The sequence below is a fragment of the Rosa chinensis genome, chromosome 6, assembly GCF_002994745.2.
Source record: "Rosa chinensis cultivar Old Blush chromosome 6, RchiOBHm-V2, whole genome shotgun sequence".
Taxonomy (NCBI): Eukaryota; Viridiplantae; Streptophyta; class Magnoliopsida; order Rosales; family Rosaceae; genus Rosa; species Rosa chinensis.
In genome coordinates, this window is record NC_037093.1 from 9,052,436 (window position 1) to 9,080,240 (window position 27,805).

The 27,805-nt window shown below is 35.9% G+C and overlaps 2 protein-coding genes, 1 long non-coding RNA gene and 2 pseudogenes across 4 annotated transcripts; 3 read left to right on the plus strand and 2 right to left on the minus strand.

The window, feature by feature from the left end:
* Nucleotides 1-1,203: 1,203 nt before the first annotated feature.
* Nucleotides 1,204-2,501, plus strand: LOC112174352 (putative E3 ubiquitin-protein ligase SINA-like 6). The gene is made up of 2 exons (XM_024312094.2): nucleotides 1,204-1,286; nucleotides 1,567-2,501. Exons 1-2 carry the CDS (start codon nucleotides 1,204-1,206, stop codon nucleotides 2,480-2,482), a joined length of 999 nt encoding a protein of 332 aa, XP_024167862.1. The 3' UTR covers nucleotides 2,483-2,501.
* Nucleotides 2,502-4,483: 1,982 nt separating this feature from the next.
* On the minus strand, nucleotides 4,484-5,682 carry LOC112170766 (annotated as a pseudogene).
* Nucleotides 5,683-13,647: 7,965 nt separating this feature from the next.
* LOC112174659 lies at nucleotides 13,648-16,997 on the minus strand. 2 transcript variants are annotated; one of them, XR_002926115.2, is made up of 4 exons: nucleotides 16,948-16,997; nucleotides 16,130-16,237; nucleotides 15,522-15,596; nucleotides 13,648-13,919 (listed from the first exon to the last, which is right to left on the minus strand). It is a non-coding gene; the product is annotated as an uncharacterized LOC112174659 (long non-coding RNA). The 2 variants fall into 2 exon arrangements; XR_005802449.1 differs by lacking the exon at nucleotides 16,948-16,997 and adding an exon at nucleotides 16,676-16,930.
* A 1,055-nt stretch (nucleotides 16,998-18,052) lies between these two features.
* Nucleotides 18,053-24,000, plus strand: LOC112170767 (annotated as a pseudogene).
* Nucleotides 24,001-26,210: 2,210 nt separating this feature from the next.
* Nucleotides 26,211-27,530, plus strand: LOC112174360. The gene is made up of 2 exons (XM_024312120.2): nucleotides 26,211-26,368; nucleotides 26,814-27,530. Exons 1-2 carry the CDS (start codon nucleotides 26,301-26,303, stop codon nucleotides 27,127-27,129), a joined length of 384 nt encoding a protein of 127 aa, XP_024167888.1. The 5' UTR covers nucleotides 26,211-26,300; the 3' UTR covers nucleotides 27,130-27,530.
* The last annotated feature ends 275 nt before the right edge of the window (nucleotides 27,531-27,805 follow it).

A 27,805-nucleotide genomic window follows, 5' to 3' on the forward strand; every position in this document is an offset into this window, starting at 1 on the left:
AGTGTTTTAACAAATATACAAATTTTAACTGCTTCTAATAGTAGAATTAACGGCAGTGAATTAAGGGAAATACGGATGTAAAACTGAGTGAGTTAAGTGATATTGTTGTAAATACAGTGAGTTAAGTGTCGAATAAGTCATAACTCTAGTGATATTTCCCCAAAGTAAAAACAAAGAAACAAAACAGAGGTATTTTAGAATACCTCATCTGTTTTTAGGGTACGTACTATATATATGCCAGTCGAACCTTGGGTCAAGTGAAACTTTAGCACAAGCTAATGCCACTCGACTGCCAAAGGAAGCAGCGCAAGACTTCCAGTCTTAGTTATCTTATTTGTACCGTGGTCAAAAGTGCCCTCTTGCTTTAATTGGATATTGGATTCCTAAAGCCAAATGTTCATCTTCAGGCCACAAGACAGACACCACGTATTAATACATACAATCTAGTTCTCAATCTAGTCGCCATCTCTTCGTTGTGAGAAAGAGTATATAGAAGTCATATAGCTTAATTGACATGGGATTTCATATCATGAAATTGTACTGAATTAAATTCATTTTCGACTTCGCTACGATAAATAATTTTAACAGAGACAATTGCAACAGTGATGTAGTTGATAAAAATTGTATACCACCGTTATATTAGTGATCTCTTCATTGTGAGAAAGAGTATATAGCAGTCATATAGAGTAACTGACATGAACTTTCATATCATGAAATTGCACTGGATCAAGTTTATCTCCGATTCCGGCTGTTACGATAAATAATTTTAAACATAACTAATTGCAGCAGTGATGTAGTTTACAAAGATTATACAGCACCATTATATTAGTAACGTGATGAACATATAATATTGCATTGAACGCGCTAAATTATTATGCTACAAGCTTATTTTAGTGTTTGCTTTGCCCATTCGATGAATTTCATGTTGAATCCAATTTTAGCCAGTACTACAAAGATTATTAATTTTGATTTTTGTACATTTTCAAGTTCTCAACCAGGATTTTCTTGATCTTTGAGCCAAGATTTCTTGACACGTTTCACGTTTTGGTGAGGCATTACTTTTACACTACACTGGGTCTTACTCACAGCTGATCGATCACTTTGAAAAAGAGAATCCCTAGACTCTCTCTGGTTCTTCATCGTTGTTCTTTTACTCTTCCGCCCGCGGCAGCTCTCTACTTCACTTCTGATTCCGCCGTTCTGATGTCGATCAACCGGAACATCCGACCCTCTGTCAATCTCCACGGCCCAGAATCAACTCCAGCTGTTAGTGCAGATAGTTCCAGGTATTTCAAAGTCTATACTTTTGAACTTGGACACCTTATTCATGTGAGGTCTGTGGTTAAGTTGTTAAAATTCAGTAGCTTGAAATGAGGATAGAGAATGGATAGGTTTAAATTCAGATGTTGTTGGCTTACCCTTTTCAATGATCTGCTTTGATGTGGGTTTTATACCTTGAAGACTTTAATGGATTTGTTTATCTGCTTCTATAGAATGTATAACTAGTGATGATATTCATATACTCCCAGTAAAAAGATACATTTCCATTTGAAACTGTGTTATTAGGGATGCTCAGATACAGGGAGAGGAACTATGGACATTATCAGATTTGGCCGCTGAAAATTTGTCAAGAGCAACTCGGTTATTATTTGAAGCACCCAATAACCTACCATCTAATGCTGGAGAGCACAAGGGTCATTGTTCGACTTCAGCTAGCAGGGAAGGCTCTAATATTGTGATAACTTTAACTGACCCAGGACTGCTTGATTGCCCAATTTGCTGTGAACCCTTGACCGTTCCTGTCTTCCAGTGTGATCAAAATGGGCATCTAGCTTGCTCCTTGTGCTGCACCAAAATCAATAACAAATGCCCCTTTTGTTCCTGCCCCATTGGCTCCAATCGTTGCCGAGCCATCGAGAAGATTGTGGAATCAAGTACAACTCGGTGCAAAAATATCAAGTACGGCTGCAATATTCCGGTGACTTACAACACGAAGAATGAACATGAAAAGACATGTGTATGTTCACCTTGTTCATGCCCTTATTTAGGATGCAAGTTTGTTTCCTCGGCCAAGGAGTTATACCAACACTTCAGTAATGATCATTTGGATTCGGCAATAGGCTTCCTGTATGACAACTTTGACCTTGATTACAGTTTCCCAATTACATTGACAAAGAATGACAGCTTTCTTGTTGTTCGAGAAATGGTTAGTGGTACATTATTTATCCTCCACAATCGTATTGTAGTTCTGGGAAATGTTGTGACGGTTAGCTGTGTTCAACCTAGCTTCATGGAGGATTTCAACTATGATCTTCTTGTTTCTAACAAGGAAAGTTCTCTCAAATTTCAGTCTCTGACAAAAAGTACTCCAAGCCTGCAGGTTAATGGCTCTCCTTCAAGAAGTGTTCTGTTAATCCCATGTGAGTTTTTCGACTCTTGTGGTCAGGTCAAGATTGATGTTTCCATACGGCGCATATGGTGAATGCCCTGCTTCCGGTGAGAGGGCATTAAATTTAATTCAAGGGAGCATGATTTCTCCGAATGGTTTTTGAGGTAGAAGTTGTGTAATGCAATGGTTATATATACTGGAATCATGTAAGTCAACTTATGGATGTGCCTCTTATCATGTTTATATATCCTTGATTTTCTTATTATGATAATTATTGGCCTGTGATCTTGTTTGCCTTCGTATCTTCTCACATTTTGCTCCTTGTTACGTGTGTATGTGTTTAGTCTTCAACTGAGAAATTTCTAGGTGCTAAATTTGTTACGGTTTCCCAAAGTCGAAAACGTTTCTTGCATACTTATCTCTTTTTGCACACATGTTCACTCATTTCTTAATGTGAAGTTAGCAAAAGATGTCAGTTGTTAAACTATAGCCGCTAAATTATTGTACGGCCAATACTTCAAAATCTTAAGATTTTTTAGAAAGAGAAAGTTCCCTATAGATTGTAAAAGTAAAGAGGGGTACTGCTAATGACACATTAGTGAACCATACTTTGTCATCAGTGCATGATCTCATGTCCTAACTAGTTCCGCCACTGCATTGACTTCCCTAAAACTGTGTTTCAAAGGTCTTGCTTTCAAAATTGACATTATGTTGTGATGTTTCTCATTGAGGTAAAAGTTATCGACAGGTATGGCTGCTTTCATTGCAACTTACCTTTGCCTTGATCTATGTTCCTCATGCTTATTTGGATCGAGAAAAGTAAAAACAAAGAAACTCCTCGTGCTTATTTGGATCGAGAAATTAAAAACAAAGAAACAAAACAGAGGTATTTTAGAATACCTCAGCCAGTCGTGCCTGGGCGCAGTTAAAACTGAAGCATAAGCTAAAGCCACTAGACTACCAAGGAAACAGCACAGGATTTTCTTGAGTTATTGTTTTTGAAAGTAGTTAAAAGCGCCGCTCCCTCATGCTTTGATATTTGATTCCTAAAACCACACGTAAATCTTGAGGCCATCAAGATTAGACACATCGTCTTGATGCAATCTAATTCTCAACTGATAATTAGTAGATAAAATACTTCATCTCCCGTTTCGTTAACATAATTACCCCCTCGCGCGTGGCATTACACTATTTTATTTCAGTCTCTGTCTTAACTCTTAAGGACATGATGAATTGTCAGTTCAATGGAAGCGTAATCATCTGTAAAAAGCTTAATTATTTTGAATTTCAATAGATTTTCAAGCTCTTAACAACGGTCGAAGTGGTTGTGTGAATGAGCGGATGAGAAATCAAGTAGTCAAATCTCATTCTTTCAAGGATTTACCCACCAATTATTTGTTGGAAATTTCATTGGGTCTTCAAATATTGTTCGTCTGGTGACATTTATCAAGGAAAGTGGAATCAGCAGGGTGTGGTCTAGGTCAAGTGCCAAATGAAGTTTCTTATGGTGCAACAATAAGATTTTACTGTTTTCGTTGCGTAACCGATCAATTTCATCTTGATTAAGCCCTAAGACCTTGTGTATGTACCCAAATCTCACTCCGGAAGACCTGGATTTCTCCTCACCTGCAAATCCTGCCTCTTCTTTTTTTTTTTTGAAAAGTAATAGTTTCTACTATCTTACGTCTTTTTGTTTCTCTATCAATCCTAAGTCACTGTAATCAGAATCATGCTGTCCTTGTCCTCTAAGAAACCCAACAAGGTTATCGGTTTCTCGTAAAATTGGAGAGACGGTAGCCATACTCATCATGAATTCATGATTATGTGATGATGAGAATTTGAATTTATTTATGGTACCAAAGTCGATACGGTAAATTGACAAATCAAATTATCAAAACTAGGGTTACACTATTGAACTTTTTTTTTCGAGGGCTAATTAAAATTTTATTCCCAAGAAATCAAAATTATAGAGTGAGAAAGCTATTATGAAAAGATGCATATCTAACCACTACGACTACTAAAGGAAAAACATTATCGAAATTGATAAATGCAAGACAAAAGAAAGATTCACTACAAATTAGGGAGTTAAGACTCTCAATGTTGCCCGAAGAAAGTGAGCAGATGATCATATACTTTTCTATTGGCATTCCAACCCATAATCCATATGAGCATACTCCTCTACGTATTGTTCCACAAGCTTGTCCTTGTCATGATCTTTGAGATCGTAAAGCAAAGCTTTCACATCATTGACGTCTGAAAGTGCATCTCTCCCTCCATAACCGAGGAAAAGAGGAATATCTTTTGGAATGTTTGCCATGTTGTACACCGGAGGAGTAAACCGATTGTAGTGCTGCAAATTTTTTAGCGGAAGAGTGTAATCGAACATTCTTATGGTTCCACTTCTGATCATCTGAGACAAATGTACTATATTCTTTGTGGAAGTGGATTGTGGTGTATGCTCATAGAGAAGATCTAAACTTGAAGGACTTAGACAACAATTTGGACCTGTTATAGCAGTCAAAATGTAAGAGCAGTCCACGCCAGGATGTATGCAAAGAATTGTCTGCAGAGTTTGTTCTAATCGCCCTAGAGGAGGAAATTCCCGAAGACCAAAGATGTAGAATTGCTCAGCCAAAAATGTTTGAGTAGCAACTCTTAAAAGCGTTGTGGATATTTGACCCAGATGAGCAATTGGGCTAGCTAAGCAAAGCTGCTGATCTTAGTGAGTTTCTCAGCTTTTGTTGGGACAAGGCAGCTAGTATTGTCAACGTTCCCAATGAATAATGACCAACATAGTGTGACTTCTGTCCTATTTGGTTGTTCACATAATTGAACAAGGCTGGAAGATCATAAGCAGCCAGCTGTTCCCATGTCCAGTCCCAATAAGCAGGATCCTTAGTAATAAGTGATTTGTGTCCACGGCTAGAGTCCGTTCCTCGAGTATTAGCAAGCCATACATCATACCCCTTGTCAGACAAGATGAACGCTAAAGCCTGATCCTGTGGATTGAGTAGCCATGATGCTGCATCCGCTAGAAGCCCATGTTGCAACAAAACAGGCGGCTTCTGATCCCTGGTCGATTTGCTACCAGACCGTCCATGTGGAATTCTTAGCAACCCGAGAATGTATCCGTCTTCTGTTGTTACGTGATGCTCTTGACAAATATAGCCTCGTGTCTCCACCAGAGTTTTGCAAATACTATTGTGAATATCAAGACCATTGATTTGTGCAACTCCTGAAACACAAACTAGAGCCACAAGAAGTAGAATACTAGCTGAAGGGTACTTGGCCATTTTGGGATTGGTGGTCTCTGATGAATTGGTTTTCACTATTGAAGTTTAATGAAAGAAATCCACAAAATTAGACAAGAGAATAGAGAAAATTGATCATACGTACACAAGAACATAATGTCTTGTCCACTGATTGACTTCTTGTAAATGCCCGATATATATATATCATCGTGGGATTAGGAAATCCATTGTTTAATGGGATTAGAAAATCCATTATTTAGTGGAATTAGGAGACCAAAACTTTGTTCCTAACCGACCAATTAGAAGAAGATTTTTCAAGAAACGGCCACTTTGTTGATCTTGAACCAGGATTGTTTGACACGTAATCACGTTTTGGTTGGGCATTACTCTTACACTACAATGGTCTAATTCACACCTGATCACTTTGAAAATTCCCCAAGAAAGAAAATCCCTCGACTCTCTGATTCTAGTTTTGTTTCCCTCTTCAGCCAGCGGCAGCTCTCCACTTCACTTCTAAGTTCCAGCGTTCCGCTGCCGACCGGAGCATCCGAGCTGCCTTTCCTCGTTGTAGCATTCACATCCCAGAATCAACGCTAGTTGTTATATCACAGAGGTATTTCAAAGTCTATACTTTTGAATTTGGAAACCTTAAGTTGAATTGATAATTGATTCATGCATGGTTGATGGTTCACAATGAGTTTCAAATGGGGATGGTGGTTAAGTTGTTCAAATTCCTTAACTTGAAATGAGGACAGAGAATCAGTAGGTTTAAATGTGGGTTTTCGTTCTGTCACATATGCTTAATACCTTCAAGGCTTCAGTGTATATGATATATTTCAAATGTGGTTCTTGCTTTTTTAGATTGGATTTCGATTTCCAGTGCTTTTGCAGAATATAATCAATATATAGCTAATGATGATAACCATTACACTGCTGGATACTAGCAATAGAAATATACACCCAAATAGAAAGATATCAATTGCATTTGAATCTCTCATGGATGCTGGGAGTCAGAGCGAGAGAGGGGAATGGCGAGAGATACTCTGAATCTCTGATTCGATCAGATTCAGATGATGAGTTTATTGAATTCCTCATCAGAAAACACAGGGTACCTCGTACATTTCCTTCTCGAAATTTTACATCCCTCATTATAGGGGAACAGATATCTGACGAAGCAGGAGGACATGCACAGAGTCAAGAAGCGGAAGGAGAACTAGAACATCATCAAAGTGAAGAGGAAGTAGGAGACCAACAAAGTGAAGAAGAAGATGATGATGACATGAATGTAGACGAAGAACCCAATAATCGACCGTCTAATGCGGAAGACCAAGAGGGTCGTAGTTCGACTTCAGCTAGCAGGGAAGGCTCTAATATTATGATAACTTTAACTGACCCAGGACTGTTAGATTGCCCAATTTGCTGTGAACCCTTGACTATCCCTGTCTTCCAGTGTGATCAGAATGGGCATACAGGTGGTTCCTTGTGCTGCACCAAAATTAGTAACAAATGCCCCTCTTGTTCCTGCCCCATTGGCTCTAATCGTTGCCGAGCCATCGAGAAAGTTGTGGAATCAAGTACATGTCCTTGCCGAAATATCAAGTATGGCTGCAATATTCCAGTGACTTACAACAAGAAGAATGAACATGAAAAGACGTGTATGTTCACCTTGTTCATGCCTTTATTTAGGTTGCAAGTTTGTTTCTTCGGCCAAGGAGTTATATCAACACTTCAGTAATGATCACTTGGATTCGACAACAGGCCTCCTGTATGACAACTTTGACCTCAATTTCAGTTTCCCAATTACATTGAAAAACAATGACAGCTTTCTTGTTGCTTGAGAAAAGCTTGGTGGTACATTATTTATCCTCCACAATCGTGTTGAAGTTCTGGGAAATGTTGTGACAGTCAGCCGTATTCAACCCAGCTTCATGAAGGATTTCAACTATGATCTTCTTGTTACTGACAACGAAAGTTGTCTGAAATTTTGGTCTGTGACAAAAAGCACTCCAAGCCTGCTGGTTGATGGCCGTTCTTCAACAAGTTTTCTTTTAATCCCATGTGAGTGTTTTAACTCTTGTGGTCAGGTCAAGATTAATGTTTCCATACGGCGCAAATGGTGAATGACCTGCATCCGGTGAGAGGGCATTAAATTTAATTCAAGGAAGCACGATTTCTCCGAATGGTTTTTGAGATTGAAAATGTGTAGTGCAATGGTCATATATACTGGAATCAATTCAGTCAACTTATGGATGTGCCTCTGTATCATGTTCATATGTCCTTGGTTTTCTTATAATGATCATTGTTGGCTTGTGATCTTGTTTGTCTTCGTATTTTATATCATTTTGCGCCTTGATAATCTTGCAATTCATACTGAAAATTTGGGTTTTGGCCAAACCTCTTACAGTAGGTGTCACAAGGAGAAAAAATGAAGAATAAAAACAGAGGTATTTTAGAATACCTCATCTTTGAGAATATATATGTGTATATATGTGTGCCAGTCGAACCTTGCATCTAGTGGAGATTGAAAATGACTCAATACCACTAGGCTACAAAGAAGACAGCGGCATAGTTCCTCTTGTTAAATCCTTATTAAAAACTAACTGTTAGTTATTTTTTTACCAAAAAACATAAACAAGGTGAGGGCATGGCATAAAAGATAGCTACTTTTTATAAAAAAAAAACCCTAGGAGAGCGACTTCTCTCACCCTACTTCGACGGCGCCCATGCCTTTTGCCTAGTCTCCTCTCATTCGCACCCCCTAGTCTCTTCATCCCTCAGCCCTATGGTCTCCATCGACGCTGTCGCGGTACCGCCTTCTCTAGGATGCTTTCAGGGAGATCCTCATCCCCTCCACATCATTGCTCGTCTCGACGGACGTGCCATTCAGATCGCGTCCATTCTCCTTGTGAGGGATGGTGGATTGTGCGTCACTTGGAAGCCTTGGCTGCGTTGGTAGGTTTGCTCAACTTTCGGCCTCGACCACGACGGGGAAGGCTTCGTGGCCAATCCTATCTTCTGGGGTGGAAATTTTAGATCAAGGTAGGATTTGCAGGCGCTCTAGTTCTACAGACACCAGCGGTGTCATTGGGCTAGTCGAAGGTTATTCGGTGGTTCATTAGCCAAGGCGTGCTGCAGTTGACGGAGTTGAAGAGGCCACTGGAGACGATGGAGATCTGCATCGGGGTACCCTGTTCATGGGTGTCCAGATCAATATGGGTTTGGGCCAAAATCTGAGCCCAGCAGTTGGGCCTGCATTTCCCATGGGTCTGGATTTGGGACCCAAGAGACCTTCTATCTGGTTGCTGGTTAAGTTTTACTACTTGTAATATTTGGGTGTGCTACTCTTACTCTTTGGTAAATTGATCATTGCTATATTCTATGAAGAGTCTCAGTACAATCACGCTGTGAGTACCACAATTGAGTGTCTTGGCGAGCAATATGTTTTAGGCTGGGATGAATTTAGTTTTGATTGGTCTACCAATTCCTTGCATACCCGAATTGCAGATGTTGATGATTTGCTCCACAAATCTCAAGGTCATGGCAATGGTGTAATTGTTGGTAATTATCTTGAGGAGGCTGGGATTTTATCTTCAGTTTTTGCTAAGTTCTCTATTAGTGCTTTAGAGCAATGTTCTATTGTAAAAGGACAAATTGTTGGTGTAGTACAACTTCTGATTTGTTCTCATTTAGCTCTATGATCAAGCCGAATTTGGCATTTGTGTGCTCCCAATCTCATGTGGGATGATGCCCCCTTGAGCGATTTCTATCGCTAACTCAATGAATTCTCTTCTTTCAAAAAAAAAAAAAAGGTGAGGGCATGGCATCATGTTAAGAAATGCTACTTTATTAGGCGTTACATTCCTAATTCCTTCCGTTCTGCACCTAAATATGGGTTTCTACTTGTACCAATCCCAATTTAAATAATAAAAAAAAAAAATACAATTTTTGTATACGTCACACAGTTTGTATTTTTATTTTTTCTCTTGTTATATTAAGAGAGATTGAACCTCTAATTTCGCATTCTTTTAAGAGTTAATTAGATCTAAGTCCAAAACTCACAGCCTATATTAGATGCAGTCCGGATGAATTTTTTTATTAATCGCGGTCCTATAACTCAGCTGCCACATTAGATTTATTTCTTTTTTTATCTTGCTGACTCAACACCTAAATTTTTCATTCCTAACATACCCATATTTAATATATTTTGCACAATAAACAGTAAAAGCCAATATATTAATGGGAATCCTAAATTATTGCAATCTTATTAATGTAAAATTAGCAAATTTAATGTGTTGACTTTAATTTATATTATTAGTTTCTTGATTGAATTCAAAAGATAAATCTATATATATTAAAATATTATTCTTCCTTGATCTTGCCTATCACACATTGTCTTCTTCTTCTTCTTCTTCTTCCTCCTTTTTTCTACCGAATCATCTTTTTTTCCCTCTTCTTGTTACATGCATATCGTATTTCCAACACATACTTCTCATTTCTCTGTTTATTTCTAGCTTTTTCTTTCACATTAGTATTTTTTTTTTTTGTGGCTTCTCCCTTCTTAGATCATTTTTATGTCTTACTAACATGACATCTTCAATTCGCAGCTACGTTTATTATAGATTTGGTAAGAAGTTTTTGCTTACCTTTAATATAGAATCGATTATGGTGTTATAGGTAAGATTCGTCCTAGAATTTGATTAGACATTTTTATTTCACATTTACATGCCTTATTTATAGGTAAGATTTCACAAGTTTAAAAAAAAATCAAGTTTCTCTATATCTAAGGTCCTCTCATTATCTCACATTTTCTCTTTCATACATTTTATCTTTTAATTAGGTATAAGTTCTATATATCATATTTGTACCTTTTGATTAGATTGGGAATATATTCTTCTTTTTTTCCTGCTTCGTATGTCTAGGTAGATTAAATCTCTACGATACAACTTTAAATACCTATTATATAAATACAAATGAAGCAATAATGTTTGAATTTTTGTTCTAATGTTTTTCATCCTATAATGTAGGTATATAAGTATTAGACCTACATCTTAGGTATATTGAGTTTATATGAATGCATTTAGTCTTCTTTGTCTGAAAATTATTTATTGATGAATTGTAAATTTTGGAATTTGAATTTAAAATTTAAAATTGAGCTAAAATTGTGATCTAATTAGTGAATTTGAAATTATTTACCTTATTTGGTTCTAAGAGAAAATTGGACTATTAAAAAAAGAAAATTGACCGAAATTAACAAGAAAATATGCGCGGACTAGATCTAATTTTTATATAACAAAAAGGACTTGAATCGAATTAACTCATCTAAATTTTCTTATTTTCGCAACACCTCTGCTAGCCCAGTGAGTGCACGAGTCCTCATTTTTAAATAAAGAAAAATGACTACTTTTCTGTAAAGAGCTAAGCAGTGGTCTTCACTATGTTTTGGTATTGAGCCAAAACAGCCACCACTTTTCTTTTGTCACTTCAAAACTTGGATATATGTGCACCCTAGTTGTTGTTTCTCTGTGTAATTTTAATTTGGGTTATTACCACAAATGATACCTGAACTTATCCTCGATTTTATTGAGGGTACCTGAACTTTAATTTTGATCACAACCAGTACCCGAACTTTTCGATTTCATTTTAAATGGTACCTAAGGCCACCATCGGTCACTATTCTAGCCAAAAAGCTAAATCTAAAAGAAAAAAAAAGTTCAAGGCAATTGTATTACCAATAAATCATCACTATATAAGATCGCAACCATTAAAATCATCAAAAATCATCACTATGACTGCCTCACATGCCATTTTTAGTCGGAATATTGATCGGAGGTGGCTCTAGGTATTATTTAAAATGAAATCGAAAAGTTCGGGTACTAGTTGTGATCAAAATTAAAATTCAGGTACCATCGATAAGATTGAGGTATAGTTCAGATACCATTTATGATAATAACCCTTTTAATTTTCTATTCTATAGCAAAAATCAAAGATTCATAGCACTTATAAAATCTTCAATGCACTAGCAAAACATTCCCTGAGACACCATAAAATTAAAATATGTTATTCTTATTTTGCAGGCTGACTCTATATGAATCGTGTCAAATCTAAGCATTGGTCTTCTACAATATCAAACTAATTAAGAAAAGATGCTGACTCTATATTATTTTATGTTTTATGTTATGTTTTATTACTTGTTAGTTTTAATTAAATGTGGCTGGATGCCGGTAATAAGTCCCTATCACTATTTGATAGGGCGACGTGGGCTTGGTCCCAGTCTGCACCTTTTGTGTGCCTAGTTTGCCCTAGTTAGGTGGCGAGTTCCCAAATGGTCACCCTCCTAGTGGTAAGATGAAACTAAGCATCGCCGGAGCTATTCTCCAGCGGCAACATAGGGGGAAAGCTGTACTAAAGCTTGTAATTATGCTATGTTGTAATCGGGTTACATATCGAGTTATCTTTCCGCTGTGTCACTGCTATGTTAAAGCAAATGGAGTAGCTATTTGTACACTCTTTGCTAGTTGGTGCTTGTTAGAATACAAGTCTCCTGTAGAAATTTCTGATATTATTTTAGAAAATACTCTAGATGCTTATTGTATTTAGGGGTTTAGGCTCAATGTCCCCCTTTGTATTTGACAGTTTCATTAATCAAGGCTTGAGGGTAGCCGCACCAACCCTTTATTCAAAAAAAAAAAAATATGGTGAGAGAGAAATGCGTCAAAATTATGTCGCTTTCTTTATTGAAATTATATTTGTTCTTAGTAAACTCTTTAGTCATTTCAACTCAAAATAAGCCTTGGTGATTTTCTGGAAAAAAAAATAAAATTAAAATGAACAGTTCCGATCATTGAACTGCCATGTCTAGTGAGGTTAACTCACATAAGATTACTCTATTACGAAAAATCAAATAAAAAAATAATTACAATTTGCAATTCTAGTTCAACTCTGAGATAATGATTCATGACAACTATGAATTTTCATTAGGTTTGGTACTCACTACTTAAAAATTATTTTAAAATAGTTATGAATTTATAGCTTGAAAGTATCAATTAGAAAGTTTCTGAATAAGGCTAGGCGTCTCCGACCTTCTCGGGGTGACCTAGGGTTTTTCGAAACTCAGTTTCGACAAGGCGGCGACACTCTTCCCTCAGGCAAGGCGGCGATCGTGGTACGGCAGAGTACGGCGGCGCGGGGCAGGTACTCGAGCATTGATCTTGTTTTTTGCGGCGAGAAGCATCCGTTTGGGGGCCTCTTCGATCGTGCCTCTGGTTTTCGATTCTAAACCAGTTTGGCCGGTGCTGGGATCGGTAGCGTCTGGGTGGCCATGGATCAGAGTGATCCGAGCGGGGAGGTCGTGTTGGGGTCTGCGGTCACAGCCACTTCACCGTCGTTGCAGCACCTGAGAAATGAGGAGGTTGTTTTCTCACAGAAGCAGTCTGATCATCGCTTGAGTCCGGGTCAGGGTCCAGGTCTTTTGCGATGGTGGGAGACAGGGGCCTGCCGCCGAATTGGTGACCGGTCGCTGCTCTTCCGATGATTTTCTACATGCACTACTAGAGAAAACCCATTTAGAGACAAAATTATTTTGTCTCTAATAGAGAGAATTCGTCCCCCAAAAAAATTTGAGACGGAACCGTTTTGTGGCTAAAGTCGTCTCCTAAAGCTCGTCCCAAATTGTTTGAGGCAACAACCGATAAATTCCGTCTCCTAATGTATTTGGAGAAGAAATAAAAATTGTCCCCTATTCAATGAAATTTTATCCCCCATTCTCATTGAGCATTGAGAGAATGGAGGGAAAATAAAATAAATTGGCGCCAATCAGAGGAATAGGGGACGAACTCATTCCGTCTCCTTTTATTTTCAAAATTTAAATTTTTTTTCAAATTTAATGGCGCCAATTAGACAAATAGGGGACGAAACTCACTTTGTCTCCTTTTAATCTCAAATTTTAAATTATTTTAAAATTTAATTTAAATTTTTATTAAATTATTGAATTATATTAGGCAACAAATCTAAGGGTTGTCGCCAATTATATAAATAGAATTTTTCTTTTACAAAAAATTTGAATTTATTATGGATAATATAGTAATAAACAAAGCCCTAACATCAACTCTTTTTTCAAATCCAACTAACATGAACAAATGAAGCACTTTCATAATATGCTTCGTAAGTCTTCAACTAGAAATAATATCTATAACTAATTAATATCAAAAATGTAGACGGCTTTTGATGGAGAACCAGAAGCATATGGTGACTGTCCTTGAACATGTGTCCGATCAGTATACCTACACCAAAAGTCTTAATCGTAAAACATTGCTGACCCCAACAAAATGCATGAAAGTGATAAAATGAAAATATATATGGTGGACCTTGATAAGAAATACTGAAATGAGTAAATAGGATTTGATAAGGAAACATGATTGACGTTTTACAAAAATGGGTTCATGATGAACATAAAACATTATTTAATCAGTGTAAAACATCAAATTAAACAAAAGTTAGTTTTCAGTACCAAACAACACCATAAATACTTGAGTAAAACCCACCAATAGGGTCAAAACTTTTCTTCACCGGACAAAATGATACCCAACTTTCAAAAGTGATCAAAATAATACCTAAATTTTTAAAAGTGATCAAAATGATACCTAAATTTTTAAAAACAAATCAACTTGATATCCAACTTTCAAAAGTGATCAAAATGATACCTAAAGTTTTAAAAACAAATCAATTTGATACCTCGGTTTAATTTTTTGTAACTTTTTGTTAAAATTGATCACGTGTGGTGCAGTATTTTATGAGGTTATAATAATATTTTACACAAAAAACTATTTTTCAATTATTTTTTATTTTACTTTGTTAATTCTCTTCTTCTTCTTCTATCTCTGCCTCTCTCTCTCTTCCCATTTTTCTTTGTTTCTTTAGAAGTTGGGAAACATCCGAACTTTATTTGTTTCTACGATTGATGGTAGAATTGAAATTGAATGGAAGATTTTTTTTTAATTCTATAGAAGAAGAAGATTGGGTTATAGATGATTGATGGCCCTCTGACCACAAATCACTTCAATTTTTGTGCTTGATTTTGCATTTAATTTAACAAAGAAGTTAAAAAAAAAGGGCTAAATATTGACTACTACGTAGTTTGGGTCCAAAATCAATTCAATCTCTAAACTTCTAATTTCATCAAGAACACCCTTGCACTTTCAATTTTGAACTAATAGGTCCAATTTGTTAGTCTTCAGACAATTGAGTCATTTAACTTATTGACGTGGCTCATATATGGCCTATGTTTTATGATGTGGTGTTGAGGTGGCCTGCATAGTCAATTTTGGAGTGAGTCCTACTATTAGAAATCTATTAAATAAATAGTTTTTCAACAAATAATCCAACTATAACTTGAACTCATAACAGAATATTAATGAATTGGACCTATTAGATCAAAATTGAAAATACAGGGGTGTTTTTATTGAAATTAGAAGTCCAGGGACTGAATTGATTTTGGACCTAAACCACAGAGTAGTAACTAGTATTTAGCCCTAAAAAATAAACTGAGGTATCAAATTGATTTGTTTTTAAAACTTTAGGTATCATTTTGATCACTTTTGAAAGTTGGGTATCAAGTTGATATGTTTTTAAAAATTTAGGTATCATTTTGATCACTTTTAAAAATTTAGGTATCATTTTGATCACTTTTGAAAGTTGGGTATCATTTTGTCCGGTGAAGAAAAGTTTTGACCCTAGTGGTGGGTTTTACTCTAAATACTTATCAAAGCAAAAATAGACACAAGATACCAATGGTTTAAACTTGAGTTAGGCAACTAAAGACAAGCAAACAAACATGAGAGAAAACATGTGATCAGACCCATAAGCCCAAATAAGAAAGGGTTTACCTTAACGGTAAGGGGATCAAGGTAGGAGCTGACTACATAATTAATCTTCATGCTCCTAGCCGCATATCCATCCAACTACACAATGTAACAAAAATCAAACACCAAAATTTAATATCAAGAATGAAAATCCATAAAGTAAGCTAAATAAAAAATATCTTTATAGTAAATATCAAGAATGAAAATCAATATCAACTTGAAATTTGAACCATGTTAAAAAAATAAAAATAAGACATGCAGAATTTCCACAGCATCTGACATTGATTAATCCAATTCTATGAAAGTGGATATTTAGTAAGAAACAGAGACAAGAAGCAGTTATGATTTTGGTAAGAAATCAATGACGAGAAGTGCTGATTAAATCTGCAATACAATAATATAACCTTTTGCCTGCAAAGACAGACTACCCTATAAATGAGCACTAAAAAATAACAATAACAAAGAAAAGGAAGACTTGGTCTGTTTTAGAGTTTTATTCATGTAATATTTGGTTAGTTTTATAGTTTTATCAAGTAAATCAAACACCTCAAGTATGATAACATCAAGGGTATCAACAAAGTTCAATAATTATTTGCTATGAATTTTATATGTAATGAAAAAGATTCACATACCTCAACTCCCAATCTCTAGTCAAGTCCCAGTAAAAATGAGTACAAAGAGTTCAAAATGGCTTGGCTGTGCTCTATTATCACGTTACTCCAGCAGATCTTGCAATTTTTCTGTACACGAAGACAAAATTTTTAATACAACACTCATGCAAAGACCAAAACAGTCCATAGTCATTGATATCTTTGAAGACAAAAGATATAGTGGCCTATATATAGAGGGTCCCTTTGATCTAAAGCCAAAGAAGATAATGAATTGAATAGAATTGAAAACATCACTAAATCATACTCTTAGACTAAAGTCACAAATATGGACATAAATTTTGCACATTCCTTTTGCACCTCATGAAACTATATCTATGATTTTATTGGTCCAAGATAATGAGTTTCGGCTCAGGATTCACAAAAATACTATAAGCTAGACACAAATATATTCAAAGGGTACAGTTCCAGAAGATATATATAAAGTGTTGTGGCTATTAAACAAGCAGCTACAAGTGTGGCATTGTATTTCTCCTTTTCATATCGTAATTTATTCATCAGTTTAAATACCTCAAACTTTGTACATAACTTACTTCGGAAACAACACTGCACCAAAATGGAAAAGCACATGAACATGGATTGATCAGAAATTTCTCAAGCATAATCCTTTTTCTCTAGAACAGAAAGTGCATGATTATATAATCTAATAATGTAAATGCATTTTATGGATCTGGTCCTTCTGCCTCAGACTTAGTAGCATCATGGTCATTGATTATATAATCTAATAATGTAAATGCAACTATATATTGATCCTCTAGTGATTGGTTAACCTGTGAACTCACCGTCAAATTCAGAAAACCATAAACTTCTAGACACTGAAGAAACACAGAAAAACAAAACTGGGTCAGAAACATGAACGCCAACGACCCAGAGCTTTAATCGAGAATTAAATCAAAAATTGAATGAAACAAAGCTTTTATTCAATGGAAAACGAATCCGAGAGAGAGAGAGAGAGAGAGAGAGAGAGAGAGAGAGAGAGAGAGAGAGAGAGAAGGAGAGAACGAACTTGAAGATAGAAACTGAAAACGAATCGGAGAATCTTCGGGAAGAGAACGAACGTGAAGCAGAGAAGAAGAAGCTTCCAAGCGAGAGGGAGAGAGATCGGTTTGCGATGAATAATGGGTCTGCAACTTTGTGTTGGGAGAAGGGAGAACCCGAAGAGAGACGAAGGCCAGTCTTCTGCACCCTACACTCACAAACAGAGGAGACTAGAGTCGTAGAGTAGTATTGCGTCAAAAGATAGACCTATGTAAAATAATGGGGAAAAAAAAAGAAAAGATTCGTATAAAAAAGAAAATCAACTAATTGGAGGCGCTTAATTTACAACATATTTATTTACTATTTATTTTTTAATTAAAAAATCTTGAAATATATATATAATGAATTATTAAATTAAGTACCTTACGTTCCTCTCATAGTCGTGCGGTTGAAAATCGGATGGAAAATATTGCAACAAATATCTAAGCCAATCAAGTCACCTAAATTGATTTCAATAAGAAATTAAATTCAATATATAAAATATTTTCCGAATTGAAAAACACAAAACATCATTAAACCCCTAAACCTTACGCCCATCTCATAGTCGTGTGGTTGAAAATCAGATGGAAAAGATTGCAACAGATATCTAGGCCAATTAAGTCACCTCAGTTGGTTTCAATAAGAAATTATATTCAATATAAAACGCTTTTCGAATTTAAAAACACAAAATATCATTAAACCTCTGAAGGCAGATTTGAGTGAAGAGAAATCTCCTCAAGGCTAATCTGGATGAGAATAAATCCTCTCAAGGCGAATCCAGGTGAGAAGTAATTCCCTAAATACAAATCTGTGTGAGGAGAAATCTCCTCAAAGCGAATCTGGGTGAGCAGCATTCCCTTCGATAAAAATATGAGTGAGGAGTCGAATCCAGGTGAGAAGAAATTCCCTCAAGACGAACTCCAGGTAAGGAGAATTCATGATGGAGCAATTTTAACAAAAGAAGACAAACTTGATGGAGTCATGTTTCAAAAAATCTTATGCATATACATACGCGCTAATACTTCAACTGTATGAACAACTTCGATTAGAAAGAGGTTGGCGCCTAGGTTGGGTAAGTGGTACGCCGGCCTTTATGGTAGTACGCTAGGATATATTAGTTAAAATTTTAATTAAAAATAAATTACATATGATAAATGAAAAAATAATAAATAGATAATCATATATATAATAAAAATAACCTTTTTACGTAAATACCCCTCATACATATACTATGAAAATCACATTAATTTGGAAGGGTAAACAAGTAAAATTAGAGATTAGAGGTAATAAAAGAATTAGGATCGAAATCTCTTAGATATTATCTTCTTCTTTTTTTTTCCTCTCAGCTTGTCGAGTTGCATTGTCTTGTCTTATGAGTTTAGTACAAAGTTGAATCTTCCGTTTCATATATGTTATATGTTATATAAAACAAAAATACTGCCAATAGAATTAGGGGCAAAAAAACTTCACCCCTATTTCTTTTCATCAAAATTTTGAAATTTGGCATAATTCCCTCTCAAATTTTAATCAATTATTTACAAAAAAAAAAAAAAAAAAGAGACGAAATTACATTTCATCCCCAATTAAATTTTGGGACAAATATTTTTTGTCCCCAATTGAAATTTATTTGTCTCTAATAGCATTGAGTGGAGAATTTTGAAACACAAAACTTTTAGGGACAAAATCAAAAAATTTGTCCCTAATTATGTGTTTGGGGACGAAAAATTAGTCCGTCCCAAAATTTTTTGTCCCTAAATTGGTTTTCTCTAATAGTGATGCTGATCTGGGAGGGAGGGGAGGATCGGGTCTGCGTCTCCATGTCAGCCGAAACTCATAGTTCACGCTAGGGTTTGGGTTGGGCCCGGAGATGTGGGCTATCCTTTTTCCTTTTCAGCTGGATCGGGCCTGTGGTGGTTGTTGAGGGGTGGCAGAGCCCATTTTTTCTTTTATTTTCATAATGTTCAATCATTTTCGGATCAGGACTGCTTCGGGAGTTGGTAATTATCTGGAATAAGATTGACATTTTTTCAAGCGGCTTATGGATAAGGATTTGCTCCTATTTGTTTGCTAGGAAGTAGCTCTCTGTTGGTACCGCAATTGCTCGCTCGCCTGGCTAATGAGGAAGCTAGTCAATGATTTTGCCCTAGAAAACACAGAGTTGTTCTTTGTTTATGAGTTCGCTTACAAAGCGGGCTCAAAATTGTCTTGTAATGAGTTTACATTGCTTAGATAGGAGCATGGTTGTTATCCCGCCATTTTTCTGTCTTTAAGTGTATGTTAGACTTTGGCTTGTTGGCTAGTTATCTAATGATATTAACCTTTTATTTAAAAAAAAAACAAAATGTTTTTGAATACCCATATATGGTAATTAGTCTTAGAGAGCATCCCATTAATTGGGAGAGGGATAGAATTTTTTTTTTTTTTGAATAAAGGGCTGGTGCAGCTGCCCTCAAGTCTTGATTAATGAAACTGTCGAATACAAGAGAGGGACATTAAACCTAAACCCCTGATTACAATAAGCATCTAGAGAACGTCTTGAAATACTATCATGCAAAAAATTAGAAGAAAAAGAAATTCATAACCCCCAATACATTGCCAATGTCTAGCAAGGTTAACTCACACAAGATTACTCTATTAGACAAAAGCAAATAAAAAAAATCATTACAATTTGCAGTGCTAGTAGTTCAGCTCTGAGATAATGATTCATGACAACTCATGAATTTTCATTAGATCTGGCACTTGCTACTTAAAAATTATTCTAAAATTGTTATGAATTTATAGCTTGAAAGTATCAATTAGAAAGTTTATGAATACCCATATATGGTAATTAGTCTGAGATAGCATCCCATTAATTGGGAGAAGAGAGATTTAGAAGAAAAAGAAATTCAATTATCTTCAATACATAACTCCAATACATTGCATCCATTTGCTATGTGCTCAACTATCTTTTTTAGCAATATATATATATATATATATATATATATATATATGTATATGTACATTAATGTACATATATATGTACATTAGCTTTTGAAACCATCATGAATACCCTATCCCATGATATATATATAGATTTGCAGTGTGTGTGTGTGTGTGTATATATATATATATAGATTTGCAGTGTGGTCTCAACTATCAGGGAAGGACCTACTGCTAATACTGATTGATCAAGATGTTCACAGAAGCTAGCAGCACCCTCAGTTTATGGCTTTCCTGCATTTATCTGTTTTATGGTCTCTCTCTCTTTATCTGTTTTGTGGCTCACACGCATGCACACTTTGTCACTTTCGATTAAACATTGTGCGCAGCAGAGCACAATGCATCTTTTCCTTTGTCATATTCAGGCTAATTAGAATTTTATCCAACTGTTGTTACAGGGCATGGCACCTATGCTTCATTCTACAACTACTCGACAACAACCGAGGCAAGAATCAACTGATGATCTTACCCTTCACAATATTACTATTGCTTTTATGGATTGATCCAACATTTTTGTAGTATCATTATACTTTCTGAGTAAAATGTTAATGCACCTTTTAATTACGTGTCATTTTGATCAAATAGTGCTTGGTAGAGCCCCTGGGAGCTCTATATGGAGGAGGGGTCATAGCAAATCCAGAATTTAATAACAACACTGAAGGATGGCAAGTGTTTGGAGTCTAGCTTTGGACAAGGGAAGATCTCAAAAAGAATATCAAAGGAAGGAAACAGGTTCATTGTGGCACACAGTAGGAGGAATCCTTTAGACAGTTTTTCCCAGAAGGTTCAAGTTGAAGAAGGAAAACTCTATAGCTTTTCTGGTAAGTAGCTAATGTTTCAGAATCAATCAATTAAAAAACCCTTTCTACATGCTAGTGTTTTATCGAATTTTTATTTTTCTGTTATATGAAATTTCAGCTTCGGTTCAAGTCAGCGAAGGAAGTGAGATTGTGGCTGTTGTTTTCAAGTTTCCCAACCGTGAAGGCATACCTCGGGTTTATGTCATTATTGTCATAGCTCAGCATGGGTGCTGGACCCTGCTAAAAGGTGGCATAGTTGCAAATTTCACATCCCCAGTTGATATTGTTTTTGAGGTAAAGCGAAATACTAACCTCAAAATCCTTGATTCTTTTTATGACTCAATATGCCTTATGCAAAATTGCTTCGAGATGAAGGTCCTCCATATTCTGATATTACACACTACAGAAGCATTGTTGGTTGTTTACAATATTTGACCTTTACAAGACCAGATTTGGCTTATAGTGTAAATACAGTGTGTCAGTTTATGCAAGCTCCAACTGAGGCTCATTATGCTGCTGTGAAAAGGATTCTGAGGTATCTCATTCGTACCACCAACCTTGGTCTTACTTATCGGTCTGCCTCTCTTGAGTTGCGGGCTTTTTCAGATGCCGATTGGGCAGGGGACCCAAATGATAGGAGGTCAACCACCGGATTTGTGATTTATTTTGGTAATTGTCCAATTTCATGGTGTTCTAAGAAGCAACATTCCGTTTCTCGGTCCTCAACTGAGGCCGAGTATCGCGCCATGGCTGATACAGCCTCTGAGATCTTTTGGCTTCGGCATTTACTGCAAGATATCGACATTCAGCTTCCTAATGTTCCCATTCTTCACTGTGATAACGTTTCTGCTCTCGCCTTGGCCTCCAATCCAGTCCATAAGTCCAAATGCAAGCATGTGGAAGTGGATGTGCATTTTACTAGAGAAAAGGTACTCCAAGGAGATTTAACATTACAGTTTGTGCCTTCCCTTGATCAATTCGCTGATATATTTACCAAGGGGCTTAGTACTGCTCAGTTTTCATACCTGTGCTGCAACCTAGTGCTTGGGCCTCCCAGCACTAGTTTGAGGGGGGATGTAGAGACTATAATACAAAATCAAGCAGATCAAGTTGTACAGGTCATTGAAGGTCAAAGAAGTTCTCAGACCTGTGAAAGTCAAATATTACTGCAAGACCAATTTACTTCAGGTGAAAGTGAAGGATCAGACTGTAATTGATGCAAAGAATAACCAATTAACAGCTGGAAGGGTTAGAAGATTCGAGTACAGTGTTTGTTACAAGTCTGTTCATTAGTTGTTAGAGTTGTTGTGATAATGCACAGATTCATGACACTTGTCATTGATCTGATGGTCAGTATGGAGTTAGTTAAGGCATAATCACTATAAGTAGTAGAATAAGTACGATTAGTCCTTTTAGCGTGTTCTAGCTCATTGTAAACAATCAGAGAAATATACCAGTAGCTCTTCTTTGCTTTCATCTTTACCTTTTCTTCTTTGTCTTCTACCTTTCTTCATTTCCATCAAAACTTCAGCAGTTTTATGTAGAGCAAAAATACAGCAGTGGACATATGGGTAGACAGTGTCTCATTACAACCATTCACCAAGGAGGAATGGAGATCTCACCAAGACAAGAGCATCGATGAGGTAAACACGATGAAAGACTTCTAAATCAGAATTTCATAATGTATGCACATAATCCTAGATTGAGAATACCAAATTATCTATCACATTCCAAAGGTTGCAATTCCTTTCTCATTTGGATCCAAAATTTCAATTATACTCATAATGCTGCTTGTTCTGCATCATACTTTCATATAAATTCGTGCCATTTCGTGAATGTATTGTGTGTAATCGATTTGAACGCTGCAGGTACGTAAGAGTAAGGTGAGGATCTAGGTAACTCAGGAAACAAACAAAACTCCTCTGAGAAGTGCCTAAGTCTCCATCAAACAAACCAAGTCAAACTTCCCATTTGGCTGTGGCATGAACCATGACATCCTCACAAACACTGATTACCAGAACTGGTTTACATCAAGATTTAAATTTACCACTTTCACCAACGAAATGAAATGGTATAGCACGAAGTTAGTACAAGGCCAAGAAGACTATACTACCGTAGATGCCATGGTGAAATTTCCCAAACAGAATGGCATTTCTTTTAGAGAGGTCACAATATCATCTGGGAAGATCCAAACATGCAGCCTCTCTGGCTTAAATCTCTTTCCTCCGAGGACATTGGAACAGCAGAAGAAAGGAGAATCAATTCAGTGATTCCTAGATATAAAGGGCAATTAATTGCTTGGTATGCAGTCAATGAGAATCTCCATTTCAGATTTTTCAAGATAAACTTGGCGAAAATGCTTCTGCATCATTCTTTTCCACTGCTCGACAGCTTGACCCTGACACTACTATGTTGATGAATGAGTTCAATACCATCGAATACTGTCAAGATGAGCAAGCAAGCCCAGCCAACTACAAGAAGAAATTTCAAGAATATGTCTGCTAAGTCACTTTGCCACCGGTCAGCCAAACCTTGCTTACATGAGATAAGGTTTAGACTTTCTAGGTGCAACAGGATTTCCAATATGGATTACAGAAGTGTCGATCTGTTGGAAAATGAGAAAATCAGGTACTCTAATTTTTATGAGAAATCTTATAATTAATCACAGAAAACTACACATTTGGTTTGTGACACTTTTCTTATTTGCTTGTGTAGCCTCAGTATTTGGAAGAGGTACTGAGGGAGGGTTTTTCTCATCCGGCGGTCCAAGGGATCATAATGTTTGCTGGTCCAGAGGTAGTTGGGTTTAGTGAGACAACCCTTGCTGATTAGAACTTCAAGAACACTCCATCAGGAGATGTTGTGGATAAGCTTATCAAGGAGTGGACCGATGATCAAGGGTTCATAGATGTTTCCTTGTTTCATGGGGAGTATGAAGTTACTGCAAAACACAATGTCACCAATGCTTCAGCTACTCTAAGCTTTAAGGTTGCAAAAGCTGAACCACAGGCAATTCTGCATTTTCAGATGGATACATGAAAAATCAGAATGACCCCCCAAATTAAATTTCAATCGATCTTTTAGCACTTTTTTTAAATTTTAAATAACAAGAGAGGGTGACCAAACCGAAACCTCTCGAAACAAACCAACAATGCACATTAATTCTTTAGAGATTTTCTATATGTAAATAAGCAACCAAGCAGCAATGATATTAAAGTAGTTAACCACTTTTATTAGTTTATAGGTAACCGGTGTGGACCGAACGAAGCGGCACAAAGAGGGGAAGTTGGGCAGTCGGGTTTAAGTTGGGTCATTGCTTTTGGGCCATCAAATACTTCAATTTCATAAAGGGCAATGATATAAGGCTTCAATGAGGCCTAAGATTTATGGCCTCAAATTCTAGGTGTCATGCCATGTAAGCAAATACTAATTTTATTTTCAATTTCACATAATATATCTTGCCACATCATACTATTGCAACACCAACTTTACCCTTTTATATTTCCTTTTAGATGTTAGGGGTGAATCAATTACATTAATGAATTTAATTAAGTGACGAAAAAAAATCAGCTATTAATTATGTATTAATTTAAGAGATATGTCTACAAATTCTTTAACCAATATTTTTCTTCATTTATTTAAATTCTTTCCTATAATTTTTCTTTCCAAATAGCATAAATATATTGAATTAGGAGTCAAGAAATAGGCAATAACTTTATTGATTAATTTCATAAAAAAAAAAAGCATTAATAAATTGAATTTGGAAAATACATATGTCTAAATTAAGAGGTAAGAAAAAAAATTTCATGTTAGTAGAATTCATTAATTATCATCTACAATCTAAATATAAGGAAAATAAACATACAGAAAATAATAAACTAAAATAAAAAGTTTAAACCCTAGTTACATAAAAAGAAAAGAATGAACATAATAACATACATAATGATATAACTATGTATTTTTCACATTATATTTTCAAAATTTACAGAAACGCAACAAAGGTTGAACTCATATACATGTGTTATGCAAATCTATTGATCAAATGTATGTGCAAATCTATTGATTGAATTACATGAAATTTTTTCTATTCTTGACATTGTTATTTAAATCTAAGCATGAGTGTGATGAAAAGAGAAAAAAAAGATTTCATCCAAAAAAAAAGCATTAATAAATTGAATTTGGAAAATACATATGTCTAAATTAAGAGGTAAGAAAAAGAATTTCATGTTAGTAGCATTCATTAATTATCATCTACAATCTAAATATAAGGAAAATAAACACACAGAAAATAATAAACTAAAATAAAAAGTTTAAACCCTAGCTACATAAAAAGAAAAGAATGAACATAATAACATACATAATGATATAACTATGTATTTTTCACATTATATTTTCAAAATTTACAGAAACGCAACAAAGGTTGAACTCATATACATGTGTTATGCAAATCTATTGATCAAATGTATGTGCAAATCTATTGATTGAATTACATGAAATTTTTTCTATTCTTGACATTGTTATTTAAATCTAAGCATGAGTGTGATGAAAAGAGAAAAAAAAGACAAAATAATTTTTTCTTTTAGAAAAAAAAAAAGGTCATTAGATTTTGGAAGGCTAAAATGATATTTTTCTCAAGAATTACATGGCATGATTTGACAAATAGATGGTGTGTATAGGTGACATGGCATGACACCTAATATTGAGGCCATAAATCTTAGGCCTCATTGAGGCCACAAATCATTTTCCTTTCACAAATATCATGCCAAGGGCTCAAGTAAGTTTCTCTTTTGCTTTTTGGTCAAGATAGGGTTATTCTCCAAAGACGAGTTGCCACGTACAGTACTAGTTGTCACATCTGCAGATCATAAGATCTACCATTTGTACAAGAAGGTACATGGTAATATATTCCTCGCGTACTTAAATGAAGAGCACCAAATAGACACAAGGTACATTTACCATATGCATTCCTTTAATCCTTTAGCCATATTCAAAGGGTATGCTATAATGATGTGAGCTAGCATTGGTTCAGAGCCACACAGAATGCTGGAATAACCCATTAGCTTTTCCGGAAATGTAAAGAAATTTTATGAGTGCCTTTCGTCACCTTTTGCTTTTCGTTATTTGAATATTTTGGATGTATGCGTGGCTTGCTTTCTCTATATGAATTAACGTTCACTAGATCATCGATGCCCTAGATAGAACATATTCCTAGCTCTATAATTGATTATATATACCGCAGACTGCCTTCTCAAAGTTCCATACCGTTGCTTTTGATTATCAGCATCAATTGCTTGTTTTCCATATTAGATATTTGATAAGAGCTAGGTTGCTTGATCTGTATGTTATTGGGTAGCACTCGCGCTATGACAAGTGGAGGGGTTTCAAAATCAAAGATATTTCTTCTCAGGTACGTACTGTACTTATTGATGTTCTTAATTAGTTCATTAGGTATAGCAGAGTCTAGTGTACGCAGTTGATAACTATGTAGCTTTCAATTGTGAAGCTAAATGGCTTGGGAGATGAAATTAGTAAGTTTGCATACCAATTAACAAACCTATTTACCTAAGTAAATATGAGAGAAACCGGTGAAAGAAACTTGGTATATACATAAGAATAACGTATTACTTGATTCACTATTTGAAACTACGTACGCATATGTTAAAGCATGTAACTCATAATTAATCAATTGGCGAAAAGTGAAAATCTTTCATTCTTTGCAACGCACATAATATTTCTGACATTAGATTTGTGCACTATAGACATAAAGGTGTTACTCTACTAGATTCACATACGTTAAAAGTAGCAAGACTTTTCCGTACCACGAATATTAACTGGGCTAATGGTTATGCCAGTTCATGCCGGGAAGCTAAGCGAGTGGATCAACGCTACTTCTGCAAGCTAAGTGGAACTGAGGAAGGATCAAGCAGAAAGAAGAAAAGTCACGAGCGGCCGGATATGGAGAGTTCGAGTTCACAGAGCAGCAGCTGGGTTCCGGATCCACGCACCGGAATATATATTCCGAAAGGGCATGAACGGGTGATGGATGATGTCCCTAAAGGAGCAGCATCTCTTAATAACCAGACTTTCTGGCTGAGGAACGTGGATGGTGTACTTGAGAAACCCGACCCGGATACTGCCCCTGACCATTACTACCAAATGCATATGTGAAAGCATTCGGTGCTCATCGATTTTTATATATGGCTGACTAATTCAGAAGGGTACTAGCTAGCTAGCTTAATTGCATGCAATTAATGAATAATATGGGGACTTGGTCTGAAGCCACCCTTGAATAAAATATTTATAGCACTATAATAAGCTTTGCATATATAATTTTAGATGCATTTGCATGTTGTTGTAATCATTTGCTGCAAGGTCTTATGTTTTCAGAAGTATTCCTATATCAGTTAATGGGAGTTTTGTACGTGCCGGGTACTTATGCATGTATTAAGTAGGTTTGATAGACTGTCACCGTGTACCGGTAGACTAGATTGACTGAATCGTCTGATCTTGAACTAGTCTGCGATCACAGAAAATAGAAAGCTGATTTTGATGTACAGATTATTTTACCGTAGATGTAATGATACGTGAACTCATAAACTTTTTCTAATAATCAAAGCCAACTTATAATCTGGGAAAAATGATGAGCCTAAACGTACAAATATTACCAATTCGTCTTAAATTAGATTCTTGATTAGTGAACTCAGTGTCAAAGTAAAAATCCACGTAATATAAGTACCCATTTGCGGTTCTACCCTCTTCTGCAGATGATAGATGGAGACCCTGAGAAATCTTGCCTTTGCCTTTGCTAAAAGGAACCAAAGAGACAAAGGGAAATATCGAAGGG

Coding starts and splice junctions, on each gene's coding strand:
- LOC112174360 (XM_024312120.2), top strand. CDS start 26,301: ATGTTATTGGGTAGCACTCGCGCTATGACAAGTGGAGGGGTTTCAAAA. Junction 26,369..26,813: donor TCAAAGATATTTCTTCTCAG/GTACGTACTGTA, acceptor TGGTTATGCCAG/TTCATGCCGGGAAGCTAAGC.
- LOC112174352 (XM_024312094.2), top strand. CDS start 1,204: ATGTCGATCAACCGGAACATCCGACCCTCTGTCAATCTCCACGGCCCA. Junction 1,287..1,566: donor GTTAGTGCAGATAGTTCCAG/GTATTTCAAAGT, acceptor CTGTGTTATTAG/GGATGCTCAGATACAGGGAG.